Source organism: Heloderma suspectum, chromosome 3 (genome assembly GCF_057233095.1).
Source record: "Heloderma suspectum isolate Gila_16-S chromosome 3, 16-S_ref, whole genome shotgun sequence".
Taxonomy (NCBI): Eukaryota; Metazoa; Chordata; class Lepidosauria; order Squamata; family Helodermatidae; genus Heloderma; species Heloderma suspectum.
The window spans coordinates 276,872,061-276,892,783 of NC_139460.1; the positions used below are offsets into that span (position 1 = coordinate 276,872,061).

Consider the following 20,723-nt stretch of genomic DNA (forward strand, 5'->3'; position numbering starts at 1 on the left):
TGTGAATTAATTAACTTCCCTTTTTGTTAGTTCTTTGCTGGCTGTGCATTTCTCTTCTCCAGCACTGGAATACAGATATCACCCAATTAACAACAACAACACACACAAAAAAAACCCAAACAGAGCTGTGAACGTAATGCAGCTGCACATTTTTTCCTGCAGCAGGTATATTTCCCATCCATCATGTGGGACAAGATGTAGCACTATTGTCTCTTTTTAAAGGGAATCACAAGAGCATTGCACTAAGACTAAAATGTAGTAGAGCCTTGCTTTCTTTGGTCATTTGGAAAAGTCTTTAGGTGTTGAAAGAAATGTGATTTCCTTTGAGAAAAATCATTAGTTGCATGAAAATAAAACCTAAGTTTTGTTTATTTCTGAGAAACTCGGCAAGGCGCAAGATGGCTGTTAGGGCAGGAGGCAGGAACGTATATTTTCCACCAGAATAATTTAATATTTGTTTCATTTCAGAGGTAAGCATTTTTATTTCTGATGTTCCATATGAATATTGCCAAAATTATAAATTGAAAGTGTGAACAGTGCTTTTGTTTTCTCTTAGCAGGCATTTCATGCTGCACTGGTTTATAGGAAGCATCTCCCCATTTGACATGGCTCTGCCTGCATTTGAGCTGCTTTCTCATAATGCACAGATGAGCATCAGAGGATAATAACCTGTTAGCATCAGTGAAATGCAAATGATGGTAAAGAGAATCCCTACTCTCATTACCATAGCATGACTGGAAGGCAAATGTTTTGAATATTGTATGGTGGGGGCAATCAAGATGATTGAAATTGGGTATAAGTAATCAAGAGCTATTTAGTCTAGCTGGTCTTTATTGGAGAGTGTGCTATGACATGGAATTTTTCAAATGAAGAAACATGTAATATTCCTTGCATTTCTAGCAGGTTTCTCTGTATTTCAGATTGGGGTGGGGGGTGGCAGGGGGAAGAGCACATCTGGAGTTTTCAGTTTTTAAATATTTCGTTTTGAGTACTGAAGAAAGTTCAGCCACATTACCATGCTTGTTTGGAACACATGTCTGAATGTATGTTTCCATGGTCTGGGGACAAGCCCTTCAGGAACATAAATGACCCAGGGAAGGGAGTTATTACTCTGGTGTTAGGAGACACACACCCCCTTACCTCTGCTGCCCTGGCACTATTCCTGCCAGAGGTCAATCTAGTAGATTTTGCCCAGAAACTAGCACATTTTATAAAATGCATGGGAGCACAATGTGAGTAACGTTAGGAATTTTTGTCTAGGTAAAAGAGTGTCCTTGTAAGATACTCTAGAGGGAGAAATAGAGGCAAGATCAGAGCTTTTCCAGAAGGGTATTTTTTTTTTAACTGATAGAAAAAAATAAAAGGTAAATTATGGGTCATCTATTGAAGGCTTCCCCAAATGAAGGGAGGGAAGAGAGAGAGGTGGTGGTGAGCCTAAGGCAGCTGCACAGTGATGGAGTGTGATGGGAAAGAGGAAGGGGTATGAAAGCTGGAAGCACCCTGTCACACTATTGCCCCCTGTCACATTATTAGTCTGGGTGACTTGGCTAATACTGTGAATGGTGTGGTGTACTATGGAAGATGTAGTTCTTTCAGGGGTTCTGGCAATTGCCCCTGGAAATACTATCCCTCTCCTAGTTCACTGCATCCCATCACTTAGAGTGATGGAGGGTGGGGAGAGAGAGTTGGAGGAGTGGGGACTCACTTCCTGTTCTTCTGTTGCCAGTGCCACTGCTACCCTTGTGTCCCCACCCAGAGAAGGGGGAGTTTGTGGGGGTGGCTGGGGATTTAGGGGTCAGGAGGCAATGAGGATAGAGTGAAACTTCTGATCCACTAAGATTGGCTCAGGGGAAACTTTCTGGCTTTTTCCAATTTTGCAGTGGTGGTGGGACTCCTTAGCCCATCTGGATAGAACTTTGGAGGATTCCCTACCAGAGTGTATAAGTATTAAAATGTTACACACTTAACGGTGAAATGGCAGAGGAAGTGTAGCAGTAACTTACACTCACAAAGTTTATAATGATCCAAACTTTAATCAGAGTCCTAGCAACCCTCATTCTTTGCTTCCATATGCTGATAGCATGCTGCCCATGTGTACCTTGTTCCTTTATTTGATTGTAAACTTTGGCTCTTCTAAGCAAAACAGTCCCATGGACAAGCAGACATTCTGAAAGACTTCTCCACTTCACAGGTATCAAGGCTGAGAAACCCCAACACACTGATTTACTATTTTCTTTGGTTTATTTTATTGAGTAAGATGTTAAGAAACCAATTAAGCTTAATCAATGTCTTTATGACTCATACACAGGATGAGGACCAATGTATTGCCTCAACATATTTCTCCCTGACACCACTGCCCCCCCGCCCCCTGAGAGCACTATTCACATCCAGTAAAGTTATCGATATATAATTTGATTCCACAGCCCAGATATGCACACAATGGCTCTGTGTTAGCAGGGGTCACTTGCTGCATCATCTTTAGTGTTGAGGAATGCTCCTTGTATGCCATGGGATCATGAGTGCAGAGCATGACCAACATTTAAGAGAAAAGTGTAATTTGCAGCCCCAAATGTACATCTGAGCCCTGTGGATCTGTAGATCTCAGTCACAGTGTTTTATTTCTTTTCTTTGTAGGCATTTCATGGCTCTAGTAGTCTCCCACACATGATTAAAAGTGTTTATAGAACTCCATCTTGTACTGCATAGATGTATCCACTTGCAAGTTTTTATTTAGCTGTAGGGGCTATTAAGATTTATGTTATCATTGGGACTGTGTTCATTAAGAGCACTGTGCAAACGGAAACTGTGCTTATAATGTAGGCCAACTGCACAGAGATTTTTCCTTAATGGTTAGAGTGACTGCCAGACCTTGGAGAGAGAGGTAAGTTGTTAGCTATTTAACTGTCACGAGAACAAACTAGTTTCAGATATTGTTCTCCTGGAGGCTGTTTTCAAGCAGGCTGAAGTCAAAGGAAAGTTGATGGAAAGTTAGCCATCGACCTAAGTGAGCTTTGGAATGAGACCTCATAGACTAAATTTAAAATACAGCACATAAGTAGGGTGTAGATGGAAGATAACACCGTTATGGACTTTGTCTATCATCAAACTATGAACACATATACTGTTTTTCCCATAAAGCTGTGATATTTTTTGGCAAAAGCTACATCTGTCCCCAAAACAAAGAATTCTGATTCTAAACATAAACAATATTCTGACAAATTCTGGAAACACTGGTTGTTGTTGTTGTTGTTATATTAAAAATCTACTGTCCTTCCAAAATGATTGACTTTTGACACATGCTACACAAAAAGGGAAAGTGACAAAAAAGGAAAAAGTTAACTCAAAGGACATTTATATGAATAAAACTACTATATTTGAACTTTACTCATGTGTGTGTGCTAGCATAATCCTCCTGACTTAGGACAGTATCTAGAACTGCTACTTTGCCTCTCCTGGTTCTGTTGTTCTCATGGGACCCACTGTGAGTGCACCAGGAACTAGTGTTTTCAAAACAAACTGCAGAAATGAGCAGAAACGTTTGTTTCTGGAATGGGACTAGTAAGCTGAGCTCCTTTCTATGACCTCCGCTGATGAGCACTATTCCGAAAATGAGCATTTCTGCTCATTTCCATTTGTTTCAGGTAATGCTAGGTTCCCATTTTGATTGCAGTAGCTCCTGCTAGCACCTGCTGGTATTAGATGCTGCCTACTGTTACTGATTTTTGGTATACTAATATAAAATTACAAGTTGCAAAAGGCATTAATAGCTGCTTTTCCTGTTGTGGATGTACATCCTTACAGTAACTAGAGTGTAGTGGAGGTGGGAGTAGGAGCTGCAAACATGGAAGTATCTCTGCATTTCTCAAATTTGGGATCTCAGAAGGGAATAAAGGAAGCATACCCCGTTTTTATTTTTACTTAACTGAAAGGGCCATAAATACCCTAGATAGTAGTTACAACATTGATTGCAATCACTCTTTTATGGCACCAATGGGGACTTTTTTCCTTAGCTTTCTAGCTGCACAGGGAGAAGCAGCTTTGGTTCCATTCTTGCTGAGGAAGGCAGAGATAAACCATTCCTCCCTGCACTCAGCATGCCCTGTCAGGATCACACACACACATCCCTCCATACATATATACTTAGGTAAGGAAAAATTGATTTGTAGTTGCATGGTACATATCAAGCGAATTTCTAGTTTGGCCCTCATTGTAAAGCACCTGCAGTAAGCACCCAGTAAATGACGATAATAATTTTCAAAGATATTCCATTAGCTTAATATCTTACTAGTTAGTGTTCAATTTTCTTGAGCGTCTTATATTTACCATAACATATATTTTACTCCATAGGTTCTGAACTTGTAACATATAATTCTAACTGGCTTATACATTATGCCTGTAGTGTCAAATTAATATACTTGATTCATTCATTCTCTTTATTTATATTTATTCAAATTAGACATTCAAGAAGCTGTATGTAAAACCCTTCAGATTTTTTAAATATTTGCAGTGCTTTTTTCTGGTGGAACTCACCAGAAGTGAGTTCCCACATCTTTTCACACACACACACACAGTGTTTGTCCACTATTTTAATGCTCTTCGTTACAATTTAATCACCATCTACTCCCAAGGAAGCATAATCAAAGAGTTCTGGTACCCTTTTCTCCAGAAACAAAGCACTGAATATTTGAGCTGAAGTTCTTGGACTTCAGACAGTAAGCTTTACGACTTGGACAAGATCAGTTTAAATCCAAGAGTTTTGCCTCATGGGAATTGTACATAGCATAAAGCTCGGAACATAAGAAGTAACTACATGCAGAATAATTGAGATCAATCAAGTATTTGTGATCAGTAAACATTTAGAAAAAAACCAAATGACCTTCCAGCAATTTAAATTTATTACATTAAATTTTTGAAGTACAAATCTAAAATGATGTAGTGAACTTTAAATTGCAAATACTCACAATTAACACTGCAATGATTTTTAAATCTTAAGGGACAGTAAATTTTCTAAGAAAGTTCCAGAAGCCTGCTAATGTTTATTTAGCCAACTTCAGCATTTGGGGAATTGCCCTGTAGATCATAGAGTAAAACAATTTTAAAAAGAACAAAATCTCGACTGATCTCGGAAGATAAGCAGGGTCAGGCCTGGTTAGTACTTGGATGGGAGACCGTCTGTGAATCAGGCTTCCTGCAATGACCAGGGGGTCGGACTCGATGGTTTTGTAGGCCCCTTCCAACCCTATGATTCTGTGATTCTGTGTGTGATTCTGTGATTCTAAAAGGAGGAACACAAAGGAATGTGCATAAAAGGAAATATTAATAAAATAAAGATACCAAATAAATAGTAAGCAGATTACAAATGTATGAAATGTATAGACCAGTAATATTGTTTTGATTGCTAACTTCATAGGCATATGTCAGGGTTGCCCCTGAGCACAGCGATTGGCAGAGTAGCTCAGAGTCTGAAGAAGAACCGCAAAACATGGGGGAGGAAATTTCCCAGGCCTGGACAGAGATGGATAGGCCTACTCCTCAAGCTTCAAAGGCACAGCTGGATGGAGAGGGCCCCTCTTCACCCATCTCTGTGAGAGATAGTGAACAGGGAGAAGGGGGGCTGGTAGAGCCTGAATTCTTAGATGCTAAATGCAGACTCAGAGACAAGAGAGAAATGGCGGGGGCGGAGCTTAGGCGATCTGCCCAATTGGCCTGGTGGGAACAGCTGTGCTTAGAGTCCTCACGAGATAGAGGCAGATCCCCCCCACCCCTTAAGTTAGGACCAAAAGCTCGCCTTTTTCTCAAACGGTGGGCAACTTTTGTAATTTTCCTTTGAACTCCCTGAAGGTATTTCCTTTGCAGACTGTGGGTCACTGACAATTAGCAACTGAATGACCCATTGAATTAAGTGGATTAAAAAGCCTTGGAATTGAAGTCTCTTGTCTGTATTTTGATTTGGCTTTTGAAGTTTTACAGCAGGGGCAAAGGGAAACATGACAGCGTAACAGAAACTGTGGGCAGTATCCAGTGTTGCCCCTGCTTCTCTGCTGATTTTTTTGTGCCAAGGGACCTACCGCCGCTACAACGTGAAGGTAGTACTTCCTAGAGGAACCCTGGAAACAAGCCAAAATGATTGTTTCCAGAATGGGACAGATCAGCAGAGCTCATTTCTGGTTGCTTTAGGAAGCACTACCTTTCTGTTACACTGATGGTGGGTCCAGCTGGCATACAGGCATCACTGAATACTGTCCATTATATTTAGACAATTTATGGAAGCTCTATTTGCTTTGGTAATTCAATTGAAAGATAAAGTCAGTGGCTTGGAATAGATTCAGACTAAGTTAGTCACACATTTGTTCCATTGAAATCAATGGAACTTATTAGATTTGACTAATTTCCCATGGATTTAAATGGAACTAAAGTGTGACTAACTTAGTCTGGATCAAACCTAATATATTGTGTTCTGACACTGGGAGAGCAATCTTAATCCCCTCCAAAGGCTGGCTGAGTAGGGTTAGCCTGAAAGCCCCTTCACTGGGGGATAGGAGCTGCACCAACAGGGTAACATATCCACCATGGAGGCCCCTGATGCACCTGCAAAAATCTCAGCAAGCATAGTACCACCAGCTGGGAGTACAGCCCAGTCTGGGGTGTGTTGGGATAGACATGAATAAATCAGTCTATATCTGGTCTGTGTTAGTTTCAAATGTACGCAAACATAAGTTTGTTCCATCAAGTTTCCCTATTATTGTACTAATTTTTACAAACTGCATGAAATTTTTCTACTCAGCTTTCTGTAATATGCACACATTTTGTATGTATCTTTCCCAACTTTACAATTGTTTTAGCTGACAACTACATCACAAAATCTGGAGAAATGCAGAACTCAAAGGGTAACTGTTCTTGGCCGCATATTAAGCTAGAAACTGCAAATTAGATCGGTTTGCTGAAAAAGGTGGACTAAATGAAATTGTTCAGCTTCCTTAGTTGGGGGAGAGGGGATTTTGGATCTACTGGACCCAAAACTCTTCATGACTCCAACACGCCCCTGGTTTAGGTCCCCAGCCTATGCCAGATCCAGGCTGGCATAGGTATTTTCCTTTCCATTGCTTTCAGTGTATAGCATTTATCCCTTTTGGCACATGTCTGTTCAAAAGTAAGTCCTACTGAGATCCCACAGATAAGTGTGTGTGGGATTCCAGCCAGAATTACTCGCATTTCATTACCTCTTACTCATGCTGGCTGGGGAATGCTGGGAATGTTAGGACTTCTTTCCATCTAAACATTCACAGGATTGCACCCTTAGAATAATTTCCCAATAATAGGAACAAACTGCTTAGTAATAGCCTGGTGTCATGGTAATGTACATTGGCCAAAATCGTGTGATTCCCCACCCCCACCCCAGGTATAAATCCCCTCTCATTTGGTTACATCTTCCCTACACAGATGTGATGGTTTTTAACTAGATTTAAACTCTGTTTAGCATTAACCATGTGTAGCTCCTATACTACATCATGGTTGAAGCAAACTATGGAAAGTCGGTCGAATTTGAATGGGAACACATCAGTCAACAGCATGCCTCTGAACATTACTTCTACACCAAGCCTAAGATATTTTGAGTTCTAACTCTCATCTCAAAGCAGGTGCACACACAAATCGAGAAAGCTTTTATTATAAATCATCAATGTGTGATGTACAGAAAAATAGAGCAATCGCATATAATAAACCATGGGTTTCCTTAGATATATCATTGTGGTTGTTGTAGTATAAATGTAGGTATCCTACAACAAATACAAATGCAGGATGTATACAATATGTATACAATAACAAACAAAAAATTTGGAAGAAATCAGTTTTTATTAATCCAGGTTCTAACACTGGCACCATTATATCTGCTGGCGATGTTGGCCTGTAGCTATAGTGCTGGATTGGCATAACTGTTGTTATTCCTGATCTCAGGCACTTCTGTACTGGTATAGTTAGGTTTAGAACAGGGGTATAGAGTGTGTCTCCAGGATTTTCTTCTGTATAGTATTTAATTTTATTTTACACACATACACGCATGTCACATGAGGGCCAAGAGACTTGCCTCAGATGAAGTGGTTTGAAAGCTCAAGGCTAAATAGTACAGTGATTCAGATAGCCATAGGTTAAAAATCTGACTAATTCTGACTAAACTATTTCACTCATGTAATCCACTTCAGTCAGGATATAGACTATGCAGAATAGTACATGAATACACGATGAAAACGAGCACAGCTTCAGGATATGAGAAAGATTAAATATTTGGTGGCTACAGAAAGCTTTAATCTGTTGGCGCACATAATATGAAATGTACATTGAATACTTCCAAGGTTCAGCTTGAGATGGAACTGTCAATCGGCAAAAATGGCCTGAATTAAAATGCTGAACTCATTAGTTACAGAGACTGATTCAGCATGGTAAGGTCCTCTATCCTTCCAGGAGGTGTAACTGTAATTTCCACTCCTCCCCCCACCCATTTTCTTGTGAATGCTGCTATTTCTTTGTTATCAGGACAGGTGATTTGTCACATTTATGCTTCTGTCAGGTTGATTTTGTTGCTGCAGAATGTTATTTTTCATCTGGTAGTGCAAAGATTTTTTCATCTGGTATCATTCTTAAAAGCTGGTCAGATTCACCATAGAGGAGATTGAGGAAAGCCCTCTGCCCAACTGCCACAGCTGTAGGAGGGGCTAGTCTGTGGGACAGGAAGAGGGGGACCAGGCTCCCAGATTGCTTCTTTTGAGTCCTGCTGCTGGAGGCCCAATGTAATGGTCAGAAGGCTTCCCAACTGCCACAAAAGGAAATCTCACCCTTGGTGGATGTTCCCAGACATCACAAGATTATGGATGACCAAAAACATGTGACACCTGGAATTTCTAGAGTCACATGAGGTTTTGAATAAGACTTCGGCCAAAATTTGGCAAGGTCTATATAAAGCTTCCTCACATATAGCTTGGTGTTAGTTGGCCAGCTTTCCAGCACAATCCACCCACACTCAGGATCAGGAATCAAGGTTTGGCAGCATATGATGAGGTTTTGATCAGGTCCTAGATTTTTCTTATTGTTGATTGTTTGAAATTGTTTTAGATATATGTGTGACTCTGTGTGTGCTGCCTGTTTATATATTCGTATGTAAATGGTTTTTATAATGTATTTTAAAGTTTTGATCTTTAAGGGCTATTAAACTACCAGTTGAAAACCCATAAGTCAGTGATTTCTCTGTCAACAACCTTCTCCATGTTGACTGAAAAGCATCTGTTAGGATCAATGGGGTCAATCCTACAGGGGGAAAAACAAGTTTGAGCCAGAAGTTTATTAGACAAATCCATACACAAGCCTCCATAGAAATTAGGCCAGCCTCCAGGTGCAAGGCCACATTAGAAATATTGTATGGGACTACAAAGATTGCTCTCAGAAATTTGGTTTGAATGACTTCAAAAGGCCCATAATTGTCATAAGTGAACAACTGAACACAACTGAAGTCCATACAATATCTGAGATACAACTGTGGCTACAAATACCTGAATAGCTGAGGAAATGTAGTAACCTCTTTTACTATGGAAAAATTTAAGCAAACCTGAGACACTCCTTTGCATTTGCCGTAGCATTTGTATTTGCACTTCCAGGAACCAGAAAAGTGAAAAAATTACTCCCAAGTACCTATATTTTCTTACCTGTTCTATAGGATTTCCATGAATCTGCCATCAATGTTTAACCCTCCTTCTAGACCATAGATTTAGTCTTGTTATAATTAATAGTAAGAAGTTCATTGCTACAGTAAGTGGCCCATGTTCTTAGTAAATGTCTCAAGCCAAGACTCATCGGAGATAACCGTGTCATCAGCATAAAGAAGAATTAACAGAGCTCTAGTGTCCAGTTTAGAAGTTGGTATCAGCTAAACACTTAACCATCAAATTAATGTAAAAAAAAAAAAAAAAGAATATGGGAGCTAAAATACAACTCTGTTTTACTCCATTGAAAGTTGGAACAGGGTCAGAAAAGTGTCCTACATGATCACAGGTTACCTGCAGCAGAGTATTTTCATACAGGCTGTGTATTAACATTAACAGTCACCTATCAGTATTGGTGGCTTAAAATTTTCCCCACAATCTGTTCCAAGAGATAAGATAGAAAGCCAATTTAAAGTCAATAACAGCCATATAAGAGCTTCGGCTATTGGGAGGTATAGAAATGAAATAAATAAATAAATAAATAAATATAAAGAGTACTCCCAGTTGGAGAAGCATATGTTTCCACCAAGTGTTGCAAAATAAGACCCTGGTCTGCTGTTAATCTTCCAGTTCTGAACCCAGCCTGTTCTGCCTCTAAGAAGTTTTCCTGGTCTAACTAGTCTATTTATTTATTTTTATTTATTTATTAAATTTATTAATAGCCCATCTGTACATCGCCCTCTGGGCGATGTACAGCATATAATAAAACAGTTTAAAACAATAAAATTCTACAATAAAAACGTTTTCTAAAATACACTAACCCACCCCAAATGCCTGCCTGAACAACCACGTTTTTAATGCACGGCGGAAGCTCATTAAAGAGGGGGCATGGCGGAGTTCCCTAGGGAGGGAGTTCCACAGAGTGGGGGCCACCACAGAAAAGGCCCTCTCCCTAGTCCCCACCAGTCTAGCTGCCCTGGCCATCCAAAGATGGGACAGAGACTCGAGAAGGCCATCCGAGGCTGATCTTGTTAAGCGGCCTGTCTAGTGTTGCTGGAGGCGCTCCTTAAGATAGGCTGGGCCGGAACCATATAGGGTTTTAAACGTCAAAACCAACACCTTGAATTTGGCCCGGGAAACAACTGGTAACCAGTGCAACTCCTTCAGCACAGGAGTGATGTGATCTCGCCAGCGGCTGCCTTTAATTAGGCGAGCCGCCGCGTTCTGTACCAGCTGCAGCTCCCGAACCATCTTCAGGGGTAACCCCACGTAGAGCTCATTACAGTAGTCTAAACAAGAGGAGATCAGGGCATGTACTACCGATGGGAGTAGATGGTAGGGAAGGAAGGGGCGCAGCCGCCGTATCAGATGGAGCTGATACAGCGCTGTCCAGCTCACAGCTGACACCTGAGCCTCCATGGACAGCTGGGAGTCCAAAATGACCCCCAGGCTGCGGACCTGGTCTTTTAAGGGTAGCAGTACCCCATTCAACAACAGGTCAACATCCCCCAGCCTCCTCTTGTCTCCCACCAAAATTACCTCGGTCTTGTCAGGGTTCAGCTTCAGCTTATTCCTCCCCATCCAGCCACTCACCGTCTCCAAACATTTGGACAGGGATTCTACGGCCAACCTTGGTGAAGATTTGAATGAGAGGTAGAGCTGCGTGTCATCCGCATATTGATGACACCGCACCCCAAACCTCCTGATGATAGCCCCCAGCGGCTTCACATAGATATTAAATAGCATCGGGGAGAGGATGGAACCTTGTAGCACCCCACAAGTGAGTGGCCACAGGTCCAAAACCTCCTCTCCTAGTGCTACCCTCTGGTACTTGCCGGAGAGGAAGGACCGGAACCACCGCAATACGGTGTCTCCAATGCCCAACCCCTCCAGGTGGTCCAGGAAGATACCGTGGTCAACGGTATCAAAAGCCACTGAGAAGTCGAGGAGAACAAGGAAGGAGCATTCACCTCTATCCAGAGCCCTCCTCATATCATCCACCAAGGCGACCAAGGCCGTTTCTGTCCCATGCCCAAGCCTGAAGCCCAACTGAAATGGGTCTAGATAATCATTTTCTTCCAAGTGTGCCTTCATCTGCATCGCCATCACCCGCTCAATCACTTTGCCCAAAAATGGCAGATTTGAGACTGGGCGAAAGTTGTTCAGAACTTGGGAATCCAAGGAGGGCTTCTTTAAGAGCGGTCTTATCACTGCCTCCTTGAGGGCTGATGGCATCACTCCCTCCTCAAGGGAGGCGTTCACCACCGCCCTGATCCCCTCACCCACTCTCTATCTGCAGCCCATAATGAGCCAAGATGGGCAAAGATCAAGTAAGCAGGTGGTCAGCCTTACAGATGAAAGCACCTTGTCCACTTCATCAGAAGGAAGAAGCTGGAACCGATCCCACAAAACCAGTTTGCCACAGGCTGCCTCTTGCTCACTAACTGTATCCACAGCATGCAGAGTAACACTCCTAATCTGACCAATTTTATCTGCAAAGTGCCTTGCCAAGGCCTCACAGGAGGCCTTAGAATGCTCCAGTGGTTCCGGAGCCACAGGACTGACCAGGCTGCGGACCACTTGGAACAGCCTCCTGGGAAAGCACTCTGCAGTCTCGATAGAGGCAGCATAATATTCCTTTTTTGCTGCCTTCACCACCACGTGATAGGCTGAAGATACAGCTCTAGCCCGTGTCTGATCGTCTTTGGAGCGAGACTTCTGCCACCGGCACTCTAGCCATCTCACCTCCTGTTTCAGAGCTCATAACTGTGGACTGAACCATGGTGCAGTCCGAGCCCTGTTCAGGGGGAGAGAGCGTTTTGGAGCCACCCAATCTAATGCCCCAGTGATTGCGGCATTCCAGCCACCCACCAGGGTCTCGACCGAGTGGTTGTTGGCGTGCTCCAGAGAATCCCCAAGTGTGTTCAGGAATCCATTCGGATCCAGAAGATGCCTGGGGCGGACCATTTTAATGGGTCCTCCACCCCTGCGGATGGGTTGTGGAACCGAGAAGTCCAACGTCACCAGATAGTGATCTGACCATGACAAGGGGGTGGTGGATATAACCCCAACTTCCAGATCACTCCCCGCTTCTCCAGAAACACAAGGTCTAGTGCATGCCTGGCTACATGGGTGGGCCCAGTTAGAATATGGTGCAGCTCCCAGGAAACCATGGTCTCCATGAAGTCCCGAGGTGCTCCTGTGAGGATGGCCTCTGAATGTACGTTGAAGTCCCCCAACACCAATAAGTTAGGGGACTGTACATGCACATCAGAGACCACCTCAAGCACCTCTGTCAGGGAGTCTGTCATGCAGCGGGGTGGACAGTACACAAGCAGTATCCTCAGACTGCCCTTCAGGCCCAACGTCCAGTACATGCACTCAGCAACCTTCGTCTCCCGGAGAGGGGGTCTGGTGAAGACCAAGGACTCTCAATAGATAACAGTCACTCCCCCTCCCCGATCCCTAGCCCTCAGCTGATGTGCATACGAAAATCCGGCTGGACACATGGCTGCAAGAGTTGGAGCAGCGGCCTCAGCCAGCCAGGTCTCCGAAATACATGCCAGGTCTGCACCCTCATCCAGGATCATGTCATGGATGAGGGAAGTTTTCTGGGTAACAGACCTGGCATTGCAGAGCAGCAAACGAAGGCCAGAAGATGGAGTCACACCTCCCCCAGCCATCCTTTGGCTCTGGACAGGCCCGGAGCAGGGGACAGATACTACACATCTCTCCCTTGTTCCCCTTACCTGGCATGGCCTGCCCCTAGCGCTCCGCCAGCACCTGCCGCCCAGCCTCGGTATGTTCTGGCCCCCAACACTCCTCCCTCCATTAATTTCCCATGCAGGTGCGTAGCATAGAGTTTACTGATGAAATTTAATAGACTGATGGGTTGAGGTATAGAAATGTAATGAATGAATGAATGAAGTTTTCCCTAGGTGTTAGCTGGACATCTGTTTGGCAGCTGGGAAGGAATGTTTTCATGTTGTCCAGATTGGCCAAGGATAGCCATGCTTTTCATCTTCCCTTAGGGTATTTCCTTATGTATATGTACATAAAATGGTGCAGTCCATATCTTCGCAACTTTGGCAGCTAGAAATAGAAAAGTGGGGTGGGGGCATCAAGACCCATAGAAAGTGAGGTTAAATGTGCCTGTAATAGGAGGCCACTACACCACCCACACAATTTTAGACAACTGCTGGACCTGGGAACCACGTGTAGCCCCAGTGTAAGATCAGACTTAAAGAACAACTGTGACAGAAGGCTCAAGCAGCCTTTTGCTGACTGTTCAAGGATCCAAAAGAGGCATGGGCAGCCATACAATTGCTTGGTGAAAAAGGATTGTGTAGACCTTCTGCTCCTGCATGCATGTTGGTTTAATAACGCCTGTAAATTAAATAAAGTTATGGCCTATTCTACTCCATGACTGGGCCACCTCTTTCTTACTGATCACAGTACTTTCATCACCTACTATTGTTTCTGGTCTTGGAGAAGAGATGTTAAATGCAGGAGTGTATTTGAAAAACAACTGTCTCTAGAACTTTGTTGTCTTTTCTTCATGATAATCAGAGCTGCTTTTGTAGACCAGGACCAAAGTCCCTGATATTCCTGCATGTTCTACCCATTAACCTCAAAATCTTGTGGTTGGGGATGTAGTAATTTATGGTTTAGGGGATACTTATCTACCAACTCCTAGCAAACAAAGAAACACCACATATGGCAAAGTGATAGCCTTTATTGATCAGCCTCAGGGATGAAAGTGAAATGACATCTCTATGGCATTGTCAACCTGTCACCCCAGCAGGGCTCCTTAGACAAACCTTCCCCAACCTGTACCCTCCAGATGTTTGGGACTACAACTCCCATCAGCTCCAGCCAGCATGGCCAATGGTTAGGAATGCTGGGAGTTGTTAGCCAAAATATCTGGAGGGCACCAGGTTGAGGAAAGCTGCCTTAGATTGTTGCTTGACAAACAGAACAGCTGGTATCCTGTTCCTCATGGCTCCATTTCCATGCCAGAGACATGGACATGGTTACCTATTGAGAAAAACATGGAGCTTGTAAAGGTGCAAGAGGCTGTCTGGAACACATAGGTTGGTGACTCCATGAAGGAAGACCTGAGAGCATTCTAATCATTGCTGCTGGTCATGCCATGGGCATGTGGTCTGCAGGGAACTGGGTATGGGGTAGGCCCTGTCTACTGTACCAGTTGGAGAACTACCTGTGGGGAGCAAAGGGAGACACAGAGAGAAGTACAAACAATGATCAGCAGCTGGAACTTATGGGCCCTGGAGTTGGATGCACAGTAGCCAGTGTTGTTTGTGAGGAAGTGAGAGAGAAGAGTGCCTCCTAAGTGCTCTCCAGTGCTCATGCCTCAGCCTCCCCACATGGGGGGAAGGAGGAGACTGACATGATTGGAGTATACCCTTGGCGCTTGCCGTAAAACTCTGTGTGTGTGTGTGTGTGTGTGCACGTGCATGCGTGCGCACATAAGTGTGGGGGCCGGCGGGGGGGACGACAACTTGCTCTGGTCCGTGCATCCAGGCTGTGATCTTGCAACGTGTGCAAGTTTGTTTGGCCAGTGTTGGCAACAGTTGGGGTGAAGAGCCCAGCTTTCGCCAACAATGAGCTTACCTGCATGTTAGGGTGAGTGCTGCAGCAATACACTTTAGATAAGGCACAGTTTTCACATACAGACAGAAAGGGGTTGGGGGAAGAGAGGTGAGAAAGAATTGCTGCACTTATGCTTTAGCATGGATTACCCTTCCCTTTGCTTACATGTGTGGCATCCCCAGCTGTTGGAATTGAGTGCGGTTTGGTGTTGTTTGTTTGTCTGTCTCTAGAGTACCTGAGGCAGGGTACTTGTGAGGATTCTAGGAAGAGAAGTGTTGGCAATGTACTCAAGTACTTACTTATGTTCAACTGGAAGGCTCTTGATGCAAAGTGCCACCTTCTTGTGCAAAGTGCCCTTTCTCCATGGTGCGCACAAGCTGAGGCCACAGTGCCCTATCATCTGACTTACAGGTTCTCTGCTGGGGGGTTACATGCTGTGATTTCCACCATATCCTATACTCTGTTGTGACAATGTGGGTGGGTCAGTGCATGTGTGGATTTGTTTTTTAGTGTTTTCCCCTCTCTACTAAGTTAAATGGGAGCTCTATCATCAACATAAAGTTTTCTTGTTGGGATGTTCAGGGTCTGAAGAGGTATAGGATTTGGCATGAGTCTGTTCTTCCCTTGTGCCACCATCAATGGTGCTGCACCAGTGGAATGGATACACCAGTGTTTCCAAGTAGTTGTGCTGGCATATCCTTCATGGCCGTGGAGTATCTCATGTTTCCACTGGTGTAGGAGTGGTTCCACCGAACCCCATGACCCTTCAGCCAGGATCTCTCAAGAAAGGATAGTGTTCTTAATGTAGAAGGGACCATATGTGGTTGTTTTTACTGAATATTCATTTTCATTATTTAATTATGCCTGGGTCATATTTTGCTTCTTATGCCTGATTAACTCAATCCCAAGGGCTCAGGGCCCACCCTCTGTAAGATGGGACTGTTATTGTCAATGTCTGAGGCATTCCTAGGAGAAAAGAAAAAATACATTTCATAAGAAGTGTCTGAGAAGGTCAGTCCTTTTCTCTTCTAATTTACCACACCCATTTCCTATTATACAGCAGTCCTTTTGTATACTACAGGCAATTGTTATAGGTTTTATTACAGTCAGTTGCCTGAACCTAGGAGCTTGACAATGAACCATTAGCTATTTATTGTCCTGTATTGCACCTGCAGGGAATATCAGGAATACTGAGAAACTGAGTTATGACAAACAGCATCAGTATGAGATAATGGTAACAGCTTTTGACTGCGGGCAAAAACGTGCAACTGAAGATGTCTTGGTACGAGTTGAAGTCAAGCCTGTATGTAAACCTGGATGGCAAGGTAGGAATTGTATATAGTGATTTCTTTCAAAATACTGATGGTGTATTTTGTTGTACAAACAAAATGTTGCTGATTCTATAGTAACTATGAAAAATCAGGATTACTATTTCTTCATGCAGGAATTTATAATTCAATTTTCAGTTGGCATACATACTCCAAGCAGAGAGCAAGGAAAGAAACTAAAAAAATCCATTCAAAACAATAATTAAAACATTGTAAACTGTAGAGGATATAAACCTACCAGCAGTACCAGTTACAAGGTTACTATATTTAAACACAATATGGCTACCTATGGCTTTCTTCACTCTGATCTTCTATCCTGCGATTGAGATTGCTCCTTCACAGAAGTTTGCGGGCTCTCTACATGACGCCGTGAACCGGCATCTCCTGCACTAAATGTCCTTTGTTCCGTTTTTAAATTGATCACAGATAATGAACTATCAAATTACCCTGTTGTGTCCCTCCGTGAAAAGAGGAAAAGTGGCAAGAAGAGGAGTGAGATCAATGAAAGATGATGGAAGACTCAGATATGGGGAGAAGGAGGGGAAAAGCGGAGGGGGTAAAGGAAGTAGGTGAAAAAGGGAGTCGTTGTGATCCTGCATTTAAACAGAAGCAGAAAGCCCCATTTTAAATGCAGGATTTTAGGCTGGTGTAGAGATGCCCTATATCAGGCCCAGCTCCAGGTTTTGTGGCCCTTGGGAAAGCTGCCTTTGGCAGCCTCCTGGTCCCTTTGTCTGTAGACTCAAATGCTGGAGCCCACCCAACCTCTGTGTCTTACTGTCAGCAAGAACTCGGGGGCGCAGTGGCAGATGGAATGAAGGGGAGCTCTTCCGATTCTGATTCACTTGTTCTTCTTCCTATGTGTTTTTGGTAAATTTGTATGAAAACGACACGCATCCTAGAGGTGTCCCCAAGCAGTAAACTTGCAAAGGTTTAGGAGAGGCGCAGGGGCTTGGGAATTAATATGCCTGAAAACCAGTTCAAGGCATTTTTCATAGTGAGGCCTGGTGGCATTGAAGAATTGCCATCTCACATCCCCATCCTTGCCCTCCCCCAAAGCACAGTGATTGGAGACTCTAGTAAAATGTACCCTAGAATTGGAAGATGGACCTCTCAGTCACCCAACCACACTCCTTCCTCTCACTTCCCCCAACAGCATTTAGAGAATATAAACCAAATAAGAAATACACTATTTCATACTTATTTTGGGAGACAGGAAGTCTGCACAGCACGAGTAGGTATCTGAAACACAAGTTGCCGCCAAAGCCTCATTCTGGGCCTGGATTTGGTTCTGTTGGTTTCATAGGGAACCCCATTTTGACTTGGGATCCAAGAGAACTGGACTGAAACTGCCTGCTTTTGTTCAGGATTCATCTGAATCTGTTGCATATCCCAGGATTCAGGCCATACAGGGCTTTAAAGTAAAGGTTTATGAGTTGGTGGGTTAGGTTAGAGCTTTCTGATATGCTGATTCAGCCAGGAGCCATGCATTATTTCAGAGAAACAAATGTATGTATTCTTCAAAAGCTAGAAAATAAATGATAATGTCATGTGTTATACAGTAACATTTTCTCTTCCAGTAGAACGAGTAGTTGGGCTGCTTTTTGTTTCTGATGATATAAATATAGTGTATAGTACCAGCCAAAGTTTTTTTTAGTATTAGTGCTTGTGACAGATTAAGTGTCAAGTATGACCTACTTAATACTCCACTGGGATCAATGCAGAGGTAGTATAAGAGCATCTAAGGTAACACATCTAGGTCACAATCCAAAAATTGTGATTTTTCCAGGTGCTTAAAAGGGATTTTTACGGAGTGCAAGCCATCTGCATTGTCTTTCTTTAATGGAAAGGAATATAAATCTGGCATAGTGTTTCTTTTGCATATTCTCTTTTGGGAATTAGTAAGCAAGCTGTGTGTCATTGATGATGATATGCGCATGTACGAATACATGCAGCAAAATACACCTGTATGTGATTGTCCAGTTCCCTGTTACTGTGGTGTGAACAATGCAAGCAAGGATGTAGAAATAGGAAGGACTTTGACCTTGAGAGTGAGTTTAGTTTGTTTTTTCCAAGACAGCAAAAACAACTTCTGTTTTTAAGAATTCAGAGCAGGTTTAGCCCTAAGAAATAAATTACTGCAGGGCAGAGTTTGAGCACTTGTCTTTCAATTCTTCTAAGCTTTGGAATCTGCAGTGTGGTAAACAAGAAAGAAAGAAAGAAAGAAAGAAAGAAAGAAAGAAAGAAAGAAAGAAAGAAAATGCTGATCTTAGAGAGATCATCTGTGTGACCTTCTGATCTACTGATGTGTTGTGCCTTAAAATGGCCTTCTATGAAATAAGATATTCAAAGGCTGAAGAAATACCAAGTTTTTTTCTTCTCCAAAATGTATTACAGTCATTGATCATTGACTATTTAAACATTATTTGTGTATGTGGCATATGCTGAGCATGGCAATGGCAACCTATGATACGGCTCTACAACTTCACACTTCACTGATATTGATGGAGCCATGAAAACACAATGTCCACCCTCTGCATTCTGCACTGTACATCTTGGATATCTTGGGGTTATGTTCCAGATTGCAGTTATCCTAAAATGGCATTTATTTGGAGTTTTCCTTTTCATCCAGCTTTCATAGAATGCATAAATCACAACATCTGCAGGCTATTTTGCAAGACCATTGAGATGTCCTTTATAGCTCTTAGACTTATATTAGTGTTTTGTTTCGTTTTTTAAATGTGTTCTTAAGGCTTTATTGGTTTTCCAGCAAATGCAAAGGAAAAATATTTAAAAGACCCTGGGTATTTGTAAACTATATAAAATAAATGAGATGCAATTCCTGTCAATCTAGACAGTACATGTGGTGTTTGTGAAAGATCCATTCCTTGATCCAAACCAGTGTGTTCTGGGTTAATCACAGGCAACTCTATCCCACAATTTATACTGGACTGGAACGGCAAAGAGATATTCTGGGGGAAAGACTTCCTCTATTTTTGCAAGCATTCACGTTTATGTTAGTATCTTGTGTTACTCCAAACTTACACCTATGATATAAAAGAGTACAGGAAAGTAATGGCTTTGGCTAAGATAATGGATGAAGTTGATCACCTTTTTCTTGTATTCACCTCCCGTTATTCTCTTTTTGAAGCACACATGCTCACCCCCTCCCCATACTTCAGAGCCATGTGCTCACATGCACAAATTATCATCTATCCATGTGAAGCAGTATACTATTATTCCAAATATTGTTACTCTTCTTGGTGCTCATAAACATTTATTATTATTTTATTATTATTTATTACATTTCTACACTGCCTCATAACCAAAACTCTCTGGCGGTTTACAAAGATTTAATCCGCAACTACCCTCCACCCCCCACCCCCCACTGCCATTCCGTTGATGTTTTGAAATGGTGCTGGTTTTGTCTCAGTAAAACTAGGGGAAAGAAGAAGCTCCAGGTGTAATGCTGAGATTAATAACAACACATGCTATGTACAGTGCTCATAGCCCAGCTAGAATCTATGCCACAAAAAGAAATGGAGATTGGCACACACAAGCATTGACTAAAATGCTTGTTTCTGCTTGTGCTATGATGCTACTCTACAAATTCCAGAGAGCACACAACGTCAGTAGATAACATAGACAGACTTTATATTATTAAAATATTGAAGAAAAACATAGAACTAGCTATAAATTATGTGTTTTGTGAAAGGGAGAGATAGTAACCTTAAAATATCTATATGCCATAGGAAACATTACAGCAATTATTTAAAACTGTTTTGCTGAGGAACCAAATTTTGCTGTAACTCCATGACTGACACTTCAACTTTATACGATGTTTTGGGATAAGATGATGTACAGGTAGTGGAGAAAATCAAGGTGTTGCTGAGCTTATGTTTGGGATCGTAGAATTAGTACTGTTGTTGAGTTGTTTGTATGCGTTGAACTAAGAAATAAATTAAGAACAGCAATGATGATCCATTACAATGAAGGATTCACAACAGAAAGTGGTCTTTAAAAAAAAACAAACAAAAACCAAACTAGAAGGTTAATTGCAGTCAGAAGCATCAATATAATTTGGACCTATTGTGTA

The 20,723-nt window shown here is 42.4% G+C and overlaps 1 protein-coding gene across 1 annotated transcript in view; it reads left to right on the plus strand.

The window, feature by feature from the left end:
- Nucleotides 1-20,723, plus strand: part of CLSTN2 (calsyntenin 2) — a 339,779-nt gene that overhangs the window by 202,121 nt on the left and 116,935 nt on the right. Inside the window, exon 4 of the mRNA XM_084847086.1 lies at nt 16,478-16,627. Coding sequence (XP_084703212.1) covers nt 16,478-16,627 — 150 coding nt within the window. The remainder of the gene's footprint in view (nt 1-16,477; nt 16,628-20,723) is intronic.